Below are 14,887 nucleotides of genomic sequence, written 5' to 3' on the forward strand. Positions count from 1 at the left end.
TTGTCGTTTTTCACTGCCGGAAGTTTTCAATCTTTGTACGAGTGATTAAAAGCGCACCATCTTGTTCAAAGCTACAAAAAAACTACGCAGAACGTTGCTGGCTCTTCGTGAACATGTCTACACCTACATCTGAATATTCAGTACCTTCATAGATTACTATTCAAAAGAGGAAAATTAAACTAACTGCAGAATTTGTTAGACGGCTAGGAACAAACAAACTCTAATTAGGTCATTATTTTTATGGTGATACTTTTAATAAATTAGTCTTTTCAACTTGCAAAAGAATCCGTCCGGATGGTCCAATTTTGTTGTTGTTGTGAAACCAGAGGAATACAAAAAGGGCAAGCACAAGGCTCAGGGGAATAAACTCGACAGCTTTACAGTGAGCATAAAGCCTAAAGACGTTTGTCGCGAATAAATCGAATTTTTGAGGTATCCTGGTGTCGGAATTTTTCATTGTTTTAGGCAGTCGCGTAAGAGGCCCCTTTCTGACCGTAGTTCTGTAATCATGTATATTGCTCGTAGACAGCTTAAAGATCATCGCTAAGAAGATAACTTCTATCGAGTTCCAAAATCCACAGCGCACGGACTACCTATCTTTAATCTTTAATCTTTAATCGAGATACTCCTAAAACAGTAATAACTATATTAGGAAGACTACATATGACGTACGATCCTCGCAGTAGATAGCGCTATTTAAGCAATAGCGAAAATCAGACCTGAAAAAAATCAGGCCTGTACGGGATTCGAACCACTGACCTCTGCGATACTAGTGCAGCGCTCTACCAGTTCGGCGAACAAGCCAACTGGGAGCAGGCCGTTAAGTTGATTCGTAATAAACCCGTGAAAGTGATAAATCAGATACAATGAAATATATGAAGTTCATATATTTTGAACTGCGGTATTAGATAGCGCTATTTAAGCAATAGCGAAAATCTTAAATAGTGCTATCTACTGCGAGGATCGTACATCATATGTATCTAATACCGCAGTTCAAAATATATGAACTTCATATATTTCATTGTATCTGATTTATCCCTTTCACGGGTTTATTACGAATCAACTTAACGGCCTGCTCCCAGTTGGCTTGTTAGCTGAATTGGTAGAGCGCTGCACTAGTATCGCAGAGGTCAGTGGTTCGAATCCCGTACAGGCCTGATTTTTTTCAGGTCTAATTTTCGCCTGATTTTTTTCAGGTCTAATTTTCGCTATTGCTTAAATAGCGCTATCTACTGCGAGGATCGTACATCATATGTATCTAATACCGCAGTTCAAAATATATGAACTTCATATATTTCATTGTATCTGATTAGGAAGACTAATTACAAAGAATAAAATTTAAATAATTTATATACAGTTTAAGGTTTAACAATATAAGAAAAACAAAACTTGGATAAAACAAAATAATATAAATAGCGTAAAGATAAAATTAGTACTGGCTAAACCGACCTAATGAATGAAAGAGCATTTGATCTAAATATATCTAAATTAACAATGTTAAAAGAGCTTAGAGATATATTGTTCCACAAAGCTACTGTCCTTGGATAAGAAGAATATTTATAGATATCATTATTCACTTTCAATTGTTTGAAAGGACGAAAGTTTGGAGCTCTTGATGGTCTTTCATTCGGTGTGACATCAGATGGGAGTGATATGCCAACGCGGCCCATATAGATATTATAGAACATAGTGCCTTATGAAAGAAGTCTTCGGTTATGGAGTGAATCCCAGTTAAGACTTTGTAACATAGGTGTAACATGGCTATAACGCAAGTAGTCGTTAAAGACAAATCGAGCAGCTCTTCCTTGGACAGATTCAATTTTGCTTATGTTCTGCTGCCTATATGGGTTCCATACAGAGGACGTATATTTGAGTTTAGGCCTTACAAGAGTACGGTATGTCGTGTCTTTAACTTAATGGCTACATCCACCCAGCACTCGACGCAAAAGACCCAGAGTTGAGTTAGCATTTTTGCAAATATTATCTACATGATAATTCCAGCTTAAATTGCTTGATATCGTGACACCAAGGTACCTTGTAGAGTTAACTTTGGAGATATGTAGACCATTTAAAGTGTATTGAAACAGGGTTGGGACTTTTTTACATGTTATTCCAAGATGATAACATTTTTAACGTTAAAGTTAAGTTGCCAACTTTTCGACCATGAAGATAACTGGTCCAGGTCGTTCTGTAAAGACAAGCAGTCCTGCGAACTTTGAGTTTCGCTGTATAAAATACAGTCATCGGCAAAAAGACGCAAATTAGCATTTATACAGTTCGTAATATCACTTATATACGGTAGAAACAACACTGGCCCCAAAATTGAACCTTACGGGACCCCAGACAAAACAGGCTTGGGAGAAGATTGAGTGCCATTTATGAAGACAAATTGAGAACGGTTGGACAGGAGGGCCTTTATCCATAACAGCAAATTTCCTCTAATACCGTAATAGTCCAATTTCAGCAGTAACCTTTGATGGGGTACTGAGTCAAAAGCTTTCGAGAAGTCAAGCAGGATAGCATCAGTCTGGCGGCATACATTAATAGATTTGGCCCAGTCGTGTATGGTTGTTATCAATTGGGTTTCGCAGGAAAAACGCTGTCTAAAGCCATGTTGCTCGTCGATAATGATGTTATTTTTAGACGGGTGTTTGGCCATATGACTGAGCGCAACGTGCTCCATTGCTTTACAGCATATAGAGGTTAAAGAGATTGGCCGGTAATTTGAGGGAAGAGATTTATTGTCTTTCTTATAAACAGCAGTGATAAGGGCCTTGGACCAATCTGAAGGGACCGTGTTGAGATTAAGTGATTGCTGAAAAAATAGAAGCAAGCCATACAGAGGCAGATTGAGATATCTCTTTCAATACACGTGCAGGCAATTCGTCAGGACCGCATGCCTTGTTAGGGTTAAGCTGGGATAGTTGTTTAGCAACTCCTTCGGGTGATATTTGTAAGTCAGCAATCGAAGAGTAAGGAGATATAGGAATTTTAGGAAAAGGTAATTGTTCGTTTGTGAAACAGAAAAGAAGTAGGAATTCAAGGCTTCAGCTTTATCTTTGTCTGTAACAAACACGCCTTGTTCAGTCTTGAGAGGTGGAATACCAAGATTCTCTGATCTGCTGTATTTTACATAAGACCAGAACTTTCTTGGGTTTTCTGTAAGGCTATCATCAATAACGTCGTTTAAGTATGAATTGTGGGAGTCTTTAATGAGATTGGACACGGAATTATGTTGGTGTTTGAGAGCTTTCCAGTGATGTTGGTCTTTTGTTCGAACAGCTCTTCTGTGGAGGCGATCTTTTTTGCGCATTTCACGCTTTGTCTTACGAGTGAACCACGGTAAACTAAACTTAGGTTTAGAAGACTTTTGAGGGATAAATTGAGAGATTCCAGTAGTTACGGCATGTTTAATGGGGTTCCAGTTTTGTTCCACCGAGTTACCACATAGATTCGAAGCAAAAAATTCTGATGATGACTTAGATATAAATTCATTTAAACCATCAAAATTAGCTTTTTTATAAGTATAAGCTTGATGTGGAGGTTTAGTGGAGCGAAGAGGTTTCAAGTTGATCTCGAAAATTACAGCAAGATGATCGCTCAAGCCGGAAGACGTAAATACATTAGAGACACTGTTTGGATAAGTATATAGAAGTAGGTCGAGCGTTTTCCCAGATGCAGGTCTAGTTGGAACTTTAACGTGCTGGGATAATGAGTAGTCATCAAGTATATGCATGAATTTATTAGGCTGAGATGCAATCGCAGGATTGGTTGTAGAAGGAATCTCCTGGTTCCAATCAATATCACCTAAATTGAAGTCACCGCCCATGATAATATTGGGGTGGTTTGGAACTCTCAAGAAGACATTTTTAAAAGAGTCGTCTAAATGGTCAAGTACCTCAGTGGAAGATTTTGGTGGTCTATAAAAAGACGAGATGTATAATGTCTTCCTATTTGCAATTTTGAGAGAGGATGAAAGAGCTTCACAGCCATCCACATTAAAATTCGACTCTTCGATACTTGCAAGGTCTGATTTAATTGCTTGCAGGACGCCTCCACCGAACGCGTTTCTATCTTTTCTGAGGACTGAATATGAAGGCGGGAAGATTGAATATGATGGAATATCTGGACTGAGTTTTGATTCAGTTCCCAGAACAATATCAGGATCATGTAGATCAAGTAGAACTTGAAATTCAGTGGAGTGTTAAGAGCTTTTAAGACCATTACAATTAATTATCATTCCTTTCAATTTTGTTGTCGTGTTGCGCTTCGATGAACTCGTCGCTGGATTAGATCTTGGAAAATTATTTCCATTATCGACCACAGAACCAGACAGAATATCAAAAGAATTTGATAAGTTCAACGTATCTGAAGACAAGTCCAGAAGCGTAGGTGAAAAAAAAGCTTGGAAGGTCACAATCAGGGCAAATCCACGAGCATGAAGAATTTGCAAGTAGTTGGTATTCATCATTATTCATCCCCAAACATCGGGTGTGAATCCAAGAATCACATGAATCACATTGTATTCCACGTTGAATTGACTTTACTGGCTTTTTACATGAACCGCAAGGACATTTCCAATCTGGGCCAAGATTAGTATCGATGTCCCCACAAAGTAGGAGTAGGTTTAGCAACAAATACGACTTGGATCTGACAAACATGGTAGGACGTCGCTGGTGGCGATAAGATGAAGCGAAAGCCTCGAAACCAGTAGATTCAGACTTGATGGTAAGTTCCCTCTTGTTATTTGAGTTGGAGGTAGCTGCAGGCGGTCTCGGGATCAAATAAAAGCGGGTAAATAGGCCAATAAACAGAAGAACCAACGGAGCTCGAAAATATACGTCCATCTTCCTCCGCTAGCCCCAATCTTCTATTAAGAACTCTGACTGATCAATCTCCAACTGAAAACGCAAAACATTTTTGGGTGCTGGAAGACAGGCTGTACTAGCGCTGCACTAATTAGACATCAAGTTCCTCAATTTTTCTCTTCTTATCAGGGTTTGCTCGCCGTTCTGAGACTGAGCGTGTCTTTGAACAATTTTAGACCATGTCTTCTTTACACAAAACCTAGATTAATTGTTGAATAACTTTGCACATATTGACTAAGACATTCAACATTCTCATAAGGTTTACATGAGGTTTTCTGTAAAAATTTGATGAACATTTATTAACTGGGGCGGTGCCAAAACGTTTTTTTAATGTTTACCGTATGACTACGCGCAGGTTTGGATATTTAGTCAACCAGCAAACCAGCGAAATTTTGAAATTGTTTAGCACAACTAAACAAAGATCTGATATTCTTAAAAAGCTTGAAAAACTGGACCTTTCAGTGGAAATTCTGTAAAATATGTTTTTAACTACCGGGCATTGAGTTATTGAGGACCGTGCCCAGTTACCGCGCACGAGGCCAAAGCGTTCAGTATAACCTTGAAACTAACAAAGGGTACACATACATCCAATTGAGTCGTAAATCGGTTACGGAGAAATAAATTTTAATAGACGTCATTCTGATATGGGCTGTTACTCTCGGTTCAGGCCGGCCTGGGGTTTTGGGAATGCAGGTATCCGATGTCTTGTATCTCTTATTCGAGTACACGATACTTTTGTATCGCAATGCCAAAAGAAATTGTCTCGTTCTTAATGAAGTTTGACATTTGGTATATAGACACAAGCCAGATACTCTAGGCAACGTTAGGTATAAAGTTTGCATTTCTTGAAAGTATATTTCTCTATTACTGGGGAAAACAAATCGGGTGCATTACTTACATTCCCCCTTCTCCTCCCCGACCAGGCCCACGGTATGTGGCTGCTCCCTTCAATTTGATCAAAATTCGCCTGAAATGGCTTTAGATTATTGCTGATTTGTCTAGAGTCTCCTAAAAATGGATCCTAGTCAACCGGAAGACCAATCAACCGGTCTGCCGTTTTCTATGCTATCAAAATTCGCCGTGAAATTTCATTTGTAGTCAAAATCCAAGTGCATTCGATCGAGCGATTTAAATTTATTGAGGTTTTAAATTGTTGTAGTAGTATTCTGAAACTACCACTGGCTTATTCTGGGTAGTTATTTTAGTGGTTTCTCGCAATTTTCTCAAGAAATGTCTGTTTGTAAATGGGACCGTCGACGACATCTCGCGTTCCTTCCCGTGGAAGGCCTAAGGCCACGGAGCGGACGAAAAACTGCAACCTGTGGAATGATAGAAAGGATAGTCCTAACATCAAAGGTCTAAAGAATAGGCAATTTGCAGAGATTTTGCGCCATCAAAGCGTCGTCAAACTTGACGCGAGATGTCACAAGAAGAAAATGACCAGTTAATTAAACCTTGAAGTATCGACTAGCCTGCATGACCCCTGCCATCCGCAAGCGTTTTTAAACTTCTCCCTTCAGAGATTACTTCTGACCAGGAAGTATTTTAATGATTTACCTTTGCGATGTGATTAAGGGCGTTGGTTTTAAATGAGGTGCCATTTCCCCGTCGGTAAGTTCGTGAGGTTAGGTAAAGCCGGATGATATTGCGTTACAAAAGACAATGGCTTGCTTTTTTCTGTGCTAATTTCTCTCTTTTTTAAGTGGCCCTGCCCTACTAAAGCAAGTATCTCTAGACTCATTTTTCTCCAGAACTTCATCGGGTATCCTTCATTTCCTTCTTTAAGCGTATTTTGAAACTCAGTAAATTTTTATTAAAGGTAAAGCGCATTGGATTTATACGAAGGATAACACCTCTCCTTTTTTACGAATCCTTTCTCAACGCTCATTAAAAAGTGTTAACAGGCCAGAACGACTCTTGCTGGGCGTTTAGTGTAATTTGAACGATTTTTACGCAGTTGCCCATATATAAACAAAAACAGAGGGGTGGTTGACGATGAACTTTTAAAGAAGGAAGAGTTGGAAGAGTCAGCAGCTCGACAGGTTCTCGTTGATAAGTTCGTCATTCACCTTTCGAATTACGCACCGTCTCCAATAAGACCACATCAGTCATTCTACATTAGACTTACTACGAAACATCTTATTAAAGGCTATATTAAATCTCTTTATTGCACTGAGCAAAATGCCGCAAAAATCTTTGTGTTTGGTTAAAACCGCGATTTTTTATAATTTTTCAAAGTCGGGTATATTTTTCTAACGACCGAGTGAACCAAAGACTGGGGCTAGTGACGTCATTCCAGGCCATGGGTAGTCGTGGCGCTTTTCTGAGGCATTGTATGGGGCAAGGGGAGGTACTTACAGTGCACACATTTCCGTCCTGTCATGTTATCGCGTTATATTTGGTGGAAAAAACAGAGCTTTATTTAGCTTTTAAATAACCTGTTCTTGGAAAATGGCATCAAGCGATGTTGCTTCTGACTTAAGCTCGGATTCTGAAAATTCTGAAGCCTGGGAGGCAGAATCAGAGAAACAATACAATTTGGAAGTGGAAGGCTCGCCAAACTCGAGCGATCAACGCCTCCATGGCTAACGGAGAATTTCCTGATCAGTTAAAACAATCCCTGGTACGTCCATCTTTAAAGAAGCCTTCATTGGACCCGAACTGTCTCTCAAATTACAGACCGATTGCAAATCTATCTTTTCTCTCGAAAACAATCGAAAGGGTGATCGCAAATCAAATATACAAATATATGGCCGAGAACCAGTTATTTCCAGCGATGCAGTCAGCATACCGCAAATATTACTCCACTGAAACTGCTTTACTAAAAGTCTCAAATGACATCCTAAGAGCTGTAGATCAAAAAGAAGTAGGACTTGTTTTGCTAGACCTTTCCGCTGCGTTCGACACGATCGACCACAACATATTACTTGAAAGAATGGAGAAACGTTTCGGATTTGGAGGTATCGCACTAAAATGGTTCAAATCATACCTAGAACATCGTGTTCAGTCAGTGAAGATCAAACACTCCATCTCTAAGCCTCGACATATCTCCTACGGTGTACCCCAGGGATCAGTACTTGGTCCACTGCTCTTTCTAATGTATACCTCGCCTACAGAAGACATTGTTGCTGAACATGGCCTAAACCGTATGATATATGCTGATGATTCCCAACTTTACATAAAGATAAACTCCTCTGACAGAATGCTGGGCATGGAAAGATTGAAATCATGTGTTAATGCAATCATGGAGTGGGCCTAGAAAAACAGATTGCAGTGCAAACCTTCAAAAACAGAAATCATTCATTTCCTCTCACGCTTCTCAAAAAATCCTCCTTTCTGTAATATCAATATTGGAGATGATATCGTTAATTTATCTAATACTGTCCGAGACCTGGGCGTCATGCTTGATTCTGTGATGAACTTACGCTCGCATATAAATTCCTTCTGTAAATCGTCGTCTCTAGCAATCAGAAATATTGGTCGCGTTCGTAAATACCTCTCGACGCAGCAAAATGAAAGATTGATACACGCCTTCATCTCATCGAGACTTGATTACTGTAATAGCCTATTGTACGGTCTACCGATTTGTGACATCGAAAAATTCCAACGGATCCAAAACACAGCTGCCCGCTTGTTAGTCTGTGCTAAATCGAGAGACAGTATAACACCCATACTTATGAAACTTCATTGGCTCCCGGTCACAAAACGAATTCAATTCAAGATACTGTTGATAACATACAAAGCACTAAATGACATGGCTCCAACCTGTCTTGTTGAACTTCTTAGTCGATATATTCCAGCACGAAACCTCCGTTCATCAAACATGAATCTACTTGAGGTCCCAACAATTCGAACTAAAACGTATGGGCAAAGAGCATTCTCCTACGCTGCACCGTATTTGTGGAATCAACTACCTGAATGCATAAAAAACGCCGAATCTGTTGACTCCTTTAAACGCTTATTGAAAACTTATCTTTTCAAAAATTAAGCCACCAGATTTTTTTTGATATCGTACGTTGTCAAATATATGTATAACACGTAATAGTTTATTAGTTTAGATAGAGTAGCGAAAATTACATGTATAGGATTTTTATTGAAATTTTGTTAATTGTAATTGTAAAGCGCATAGAGTTCAATTTTAATGCGCTATATAAGAACTTATTATTAAATTAAAATTAAATTAAATCAAGAAGACCCCGATCAAATTGAACCCGGCAGAGGAGGCCTACTCAGGTGAGCCACTAGCAGAGGAAGAGTGGCTAGCACTTTATGAAAAAGAAATGAAGATGGAACAACAACTTGAGAAAAAGTTAAAAGAACGACTAAGTGGAAGCGCAGAAATTCGGGAATGGTAAGTTGCTGAGTGTTGCCATAAACAAAGAGACGCATGATTTGCACGTCTCCCATGCTTCTTTATTTTTTATTTCGTAGTTTCATTTACATGCAGTATTTCTTTGCTTAGGTGTCAATGTGGTAAATGCGAACTTGAGTTTTTGGGGTTATAGGCACTATAAGCTTACGATCTGATGTAACACCAAGAATCTTAAGTTTCTCCGTTGTGTCAACAGTGTTATTATCAACAAGAAAGTCACAACGATAGGGCGTCGGACCTATGTCTTACCACTGTTTACCTCCAAGTAACCCTTTTACCGGAGATGGATCACGTGACTTTTAGTTTTCCCGCCATTCGTCTCGCGGCTGCTCCCGCGTTAAACTCAATTTCTTGAGTACAGCATTTCAACGAGTCTTTGGACGGATTACCACTCTTCAGGTACGCGGAAATTTTCCTTGTGTGGTTTTTAAGCCGTGTACATTGACCTTCATTCAACTAACTTCAACCCGTGACGATTCTTCGTAATTTTGTGGAAAGCTTGCACCGGAGGATAGGGAACAAGGTTTGTTGAATCTTTTTGTTTCGTGGTGTTTCGTTTTGCATTCAAGGTCATCATGTATCAGCAAGTTTTCAGCTCTGATCAAAAACGGCGAATGAGAACTTGACGTGGATTTTCTTATTTCTCTCGAATGTTTAAATAAAAAGCAAGTGATCGAGAAATGAGACCGAAAAATACTATACAACTTCATTCACATAATTGAAATATCAACCTATTAGAGCTGAATTCTACACTTATCTTCGTTTCTCCGTTCTCGCATAAAGAGACATAATTTTCACACTTAAACCGCAAGCTTTACGTAGTTTGGCGAAAAGATGTGACCGTTTAATTTATTTTTTACGGATACGATCATTCCTATCTACTCATCCTCGACAATTTCAATCCAATCTTTCAGAAGTCGAATGCGTACTGAATTCAACGTTTATTCGGATCTCTCAAGGATGTTGATTCCTTGTAGGAATGTTGTATCCCATGTTTTTTTGCAAACTTCATTTTAAGACCATAAGTCGTTTAATTGTATAGTTGATAGTTAATCCGAAATTGTCTGCATAGCTATTATTCTTTACTTTTCTTAAAAATGTCCAATTAGGGATAATTTGGATAGTTTCAAACTTAATCCAAATTAGTCCTTAATACTTGGGCAGTTTTAAAAATTTAAAGAATAATAGCTTGACTGAGAAATGCCAAGTTACTACTGACTTAAGCTTGACTGTCCTTAGAATTTTTCATCCAATTCATGATTTCCAAATTAGACAGCTTGTAGTTCTATTACACATGCTAATCAAAACTATGACAAAAAATCTTGAATGTGATTGGTCATCAACAGCCAGATTTGAGCACTTATAGGGCAGTATGCACATCATGCTAATAAATGGACAGTGTTATAGGACAGTCAACAAGGGGACATTTCAAGATGTCATCACGGCCCATGTAAGTGAACAGAAGCATCATGTGTACGTGCTGTTATTGTACATTTCACTGAGTTAACATATAACTTATGTCTGGTTTCTTTCTCAAATTGTCATAGTTTTCATTAAATGGTAATCATACTCATGATTAACAAATCAGACTCCCACTTCACCGTCATCCAATTTTGTGAATTGCTCATACCATAGTTAATAGAGGGGACTGGTTAGGAGACCTGGCGAACATCAAAGGAGTATCTCTTTGTTTTTGTTTTGGCCCTTTGACGTCACCACGAGAGTGCACAGTCAACCAGCTGAATACAGAGCGCCTGGGGAAGACATTGACAAGAAGTAATACTTTGTGCAGATTTTTGATTACATGGAGATAATTATTGGAGTTTTAACTATATAGTTTTAAAATATACCATGCCAGGCCGAAGCTGTGCGGTCTTTGGCTGTGGATTGTGAAGGCGGACCAAAGGAATTGGAATTTGGAAACTGCCAAAAGCAGACGACGTGAAACATCGCGAATTGTGCAAATCTTGGCTCGGAAAACTCAATAAAACTCTGGTAGTTGACTCCGATTTTAGGGAGAAAATCAAGAATGAACGAGTCTACACTTGCGAGAAGCATTTTTCACCCGAAGATTTCGAGATATGTAAGTATTATCGTCCATATTTTATGTCTCTGTGGTCTGTTTACATCAGACTTCACTGTCAGTACGTCTTGCATGATCTTGTCCCTCTTGACCTTTTGCAATCTCTTCTCTGAAATATCTTTTAATCTTCGACCTTTTATGTGTTAATTTCAGTTTCTTCTGACAACACAACTCGAAGGAAGCCAAGATTCGATGCATTATCTAAGCTAAATATGCCTATGAAAAGCATTGAATCTCACAAGCCAACGCCGAGACCAGAGCGTCGCCATCATCTAGCAGATTCAGTTTGCACTGATGTCAACTCAGATGTGTGCTGATGACATTGCATCCCATGTCCTGGTATTTATGGTACGTGGCATTTGTACTGAACTTAAGTTTGCCTTAGCTAATTTTGTTACCACAGGAATTACATCATATCAGCTCATGCCCTTGTTCTGGGAAGCAGTATGCCTATTAGAAATCACATGCAATCTTTAGGTGGTTGCTACCACAGCAGATGGTGCAAGTCCAAATAGAAAGTTCTTTCATCTTCACAATGCACTTGGAGATGTGCAATGTGATGTGTGCTATGCACAAAGAATCTCTATGCCCCACACAGATATATATACTTTTTTAGTGATGCACCACATCTCATCAAGACAATAAGGAATTGTCTTATGCATTCAGGGACAAGAAAGGGAACCAGATACAGGTGGAATGATGGACAGTATGTCTTGTGGCAGCATATCACAAGCATGGTGTATGAGGACTTCAACAATGGTCTGAAACTGCTGCCCAAGCTTACATATGAGCATATTAACCTGAATGCTTATTCAGTTATGAGGGTTAATCTTGCTGCACAAGTCTTGAGCTCAACAATGGCAGCAGTCCTTAAAGCATTTGGCCCCCTGAAGTAGCTGGCACTGCCAAACTCTGTGAAATGGTTGATCGTTTTTTCGACTGCTTAAATGTGAGAAGCAGGACTTGAACATATCCGTAAGCGCAAGCCCTTCCTGGCTCCATGTACATCACTTCAGGATGAAAGGCAAGCATTTTTTCTTTGACTGGTGAAAGGATCTCACAAGTAAGCTTTAGTTAGTAAATAAGTGAGGTGAAATAGGTATCTCTTGTAATACCCAATTTGTCATATAATTAGCTATAGATCGTTTTCACTCACGTTACCAAAACCCTGACAACTGTTGCTACGCCACCATATTTGTGTACAGATATCGCATGCAAATCTACAGTGTCCTTTGAAAGAAGATGGTTTTGTGCTTGATTGTCGGCTGTGGAAATAGAAGTAGAAGGAATAAAGGATTAGATTTTGCCAAAGTACCTTCGATAATTGAAAATCAAGGAAATGAAGCCAGAGAATTGTCAGCAGAAAGAAGATCGCGCTGGATTTCTGCTATTTGCAGAGACGATCTCACCGATACCATTTTGGAAAACGATCGTGTGTGTGAGAAACACTTTGTTTCTGGAAGGCGGCAAAACCCTGGGATAAATTTAACATTGATTGGGTCCCAACTCTAAATTTAGGACATAACTAGGAGACTAGCCATACGGATCGAGAACAAGTGGCAAAAAGAAGTAAGAGGGCGAGGGAACGCGAATTGGTGAAGAAGCCGGCGTTTGCCAAAAGGGTGAAAGTACTAGAGTCTGAGAGGGAGGAGAAGTTTTTCAAATTTAGCAAATCGGGGCAGCAAAGTTTAGATTTAAACTTTGAAGGTAGTGAAGCAGAAAGTCTAGATAAGCCCACAGAGAAAGGCACACAAACTGACTCAAGAATGTTTGTTTACGTTGGCACGCAATCAGAAGAGTTTGGGTGCAAGCAAGTTTTCCATTTATCTTCGTCCACGCTACTACATAAAATGAAACGTTTGCAATATGCGAGCATGATTCAGCTAGCCTGGCCTTACAACCTAGGCAATGAGCCGATAAAATTGTCCCCTCCTTTTCTGCTATAATCCAGATAGGGATCAAAGAGTCATTCATTCTCTGCGAATGTCTCACCTTGGCTAACATAACAAATTTGTTTGCGATTATGTGGCCTTTTACACTGGTTATAAATCCCGAAACCATCTGATTGTTGGCTTCCAGGCTTCGAAAAGCCTTAAACTGTTGTTGCGTGTAGAAGCTCGTCCCCAAAACCAGATAGAAAAGGAGATCTGTAGATTCAACTGGAGGCAAGCAGTCTGGTTGAAAATTCTTACTCTAAATAAGGACGGGATAGATCCCAATTGCCGAAATTTTTTCCAAATAACACTGCCCTACTTGTGGTTCTAGCTTCTTGGTGTACTCAGAAAGAGGAGGATGGATAATGATATCAGTATTGGCACTTAATTTTGCTTCCGTTGCTGTAGTATTCATTTTTACAGGCAGAAATTGTTGATATGCTTATTATTTGCATATATAATATTACCCTGGGTTGTACACAGATATGGCGACCGGAAATGATGTGACGTCACGTGAAAACGATCTATATGTCCAATTTTACTTTCCTATAGATAAACAGCTTTTATTGTGGATTAGTTAAAATGACAATTTTTTTTAATTCAAAGGAGTAAATATGGATAATTATATGATAAGTAAATTATTTCTATGGAAAATATAGGAAATAAATCAAAATTATAATTAATCAGAACTATAATCCTTCTTTTATTTTTCCTAGATTTGAATTCCTGATGAAATTTCTGGAGTACCTGAACTCGTGGAAAACCAGCACAGAGAACAAACCTGGTAACTACACCTAGAATGCCAGAGCCAAAATGTTCTTAACCTGGCAGACACATGAGGGATTTGAAATCATTGTCCGTTCTGCAATTGAGTGTACAAAGTTCCTTCTCCAGGAAGGAATGGAATTTATTTTGATAGAACGCTTCTGTCAAGACCCAGTTGAACAATAGTTTGGAGACCAGCGCAAACTTGGCAGGGATATTGATAATCCAGATATTCACCAATTTGGATATAATGCCAACACCATCCACATCCAGCGGTCTGTTTCATGAAAAAATGATAACACGAGGGGGAGGAAGGATAAGCATCGACAATGGGAACAAGTGACAAATGTTACATTGCCATGCAGAAAGAGAAGAAAAACTGAATGATAGTTATTCATTGTTAAAATCAATTCAAGTATCATTTAGCCTCAAGTGATAATGATGATAATTAGATCTTACATTTTGAAAGATATGCTTTAATTTAGTAGTGGATTATTAAATTGATGTCTTTTGGATTTTTGAGACATGTGAACAATATGTAAACAAATTTTGATCTAAAAGTCAATAATATCTTGAAACACCAAGACTGCTGTTGACATCATTATATAGTTACTGATAATTTTATTGCATATCTGGCAGGTGTATATATGTAACTAGAGTAATAATTATAGCTTGCGACAATAAATGATAACACGAAACTACAGTATTTCCCTGTTGTGACCTAAAATTATTTACAAATGAAGCATAAGGTATCTATAGCACTGTTCAGTACTTGAGTGTCCCATTTTATGAATTATCCAAAGAAGCTAAAGAAATTAAAACCTTTAGACATAAGCACAGTAAAGTCGGAGGTGTTTTCTCTAAG

The 14,887-nt window shown here is 38.7% G+C and overlaps 1 protein-coding gene and 1 long non-coding RNA gene across 2 annotated transcripts; both read left to right on the forward strand.

The window, feature by feature from the left end:
- The first annotated feature begins 7,238 nt into the window (after positions 1-7,238).
- LOC148732564 (uncharacterized) lies at positions 7,239-9,357 on the forward strand. Its single transcript, XM_088757861.1, has 2 exons — positions 7,239-7,452; positions 9,051-9,357. The coding sequence occupies exons 1-2, from the start codon at positions 7,320-7,322 to the stop codon at positions 9,221-9,223; spliced, it is 306 nt and encodes a 101-aa protein (XP_088613987.1). The 5' UTR covers positions 7,239-7,319; the 3' UTR covers positions 9,224-9,357.
- Positions 9,358-11,486: 2,129 nt separating this feature from the next.
- On the forward strand, positions 11,487-14,725 carry LOC148732565 (uncharacterized). Its single transcript, XR_016000851.1, has 2 exons — positions 11,487-12,347; positions 13,974-14,725. It is a non-coding gene; the product is annotated as an uncharacterized LOC148732565 (long non-coding RNA).
- The last annotated feature ends 162 nt before the right edge of the window (positions 14,726-14,887 follow it).

The sequence above is a fragment of the Stylophora pistillata genome, chromosome 4, assembly GCF_964205215.1.
Source record: "Stylophora pistillata chromosome 4, jaStyPist1.2, whole genome shotgun sequence".
Taxonomy (NCBI): Eukaryota; Metazoa; Cnidaria; class Anthozoa; order Scleractinia; family Pocilloporidae; genus Stylophora; species Stylophora pistillata.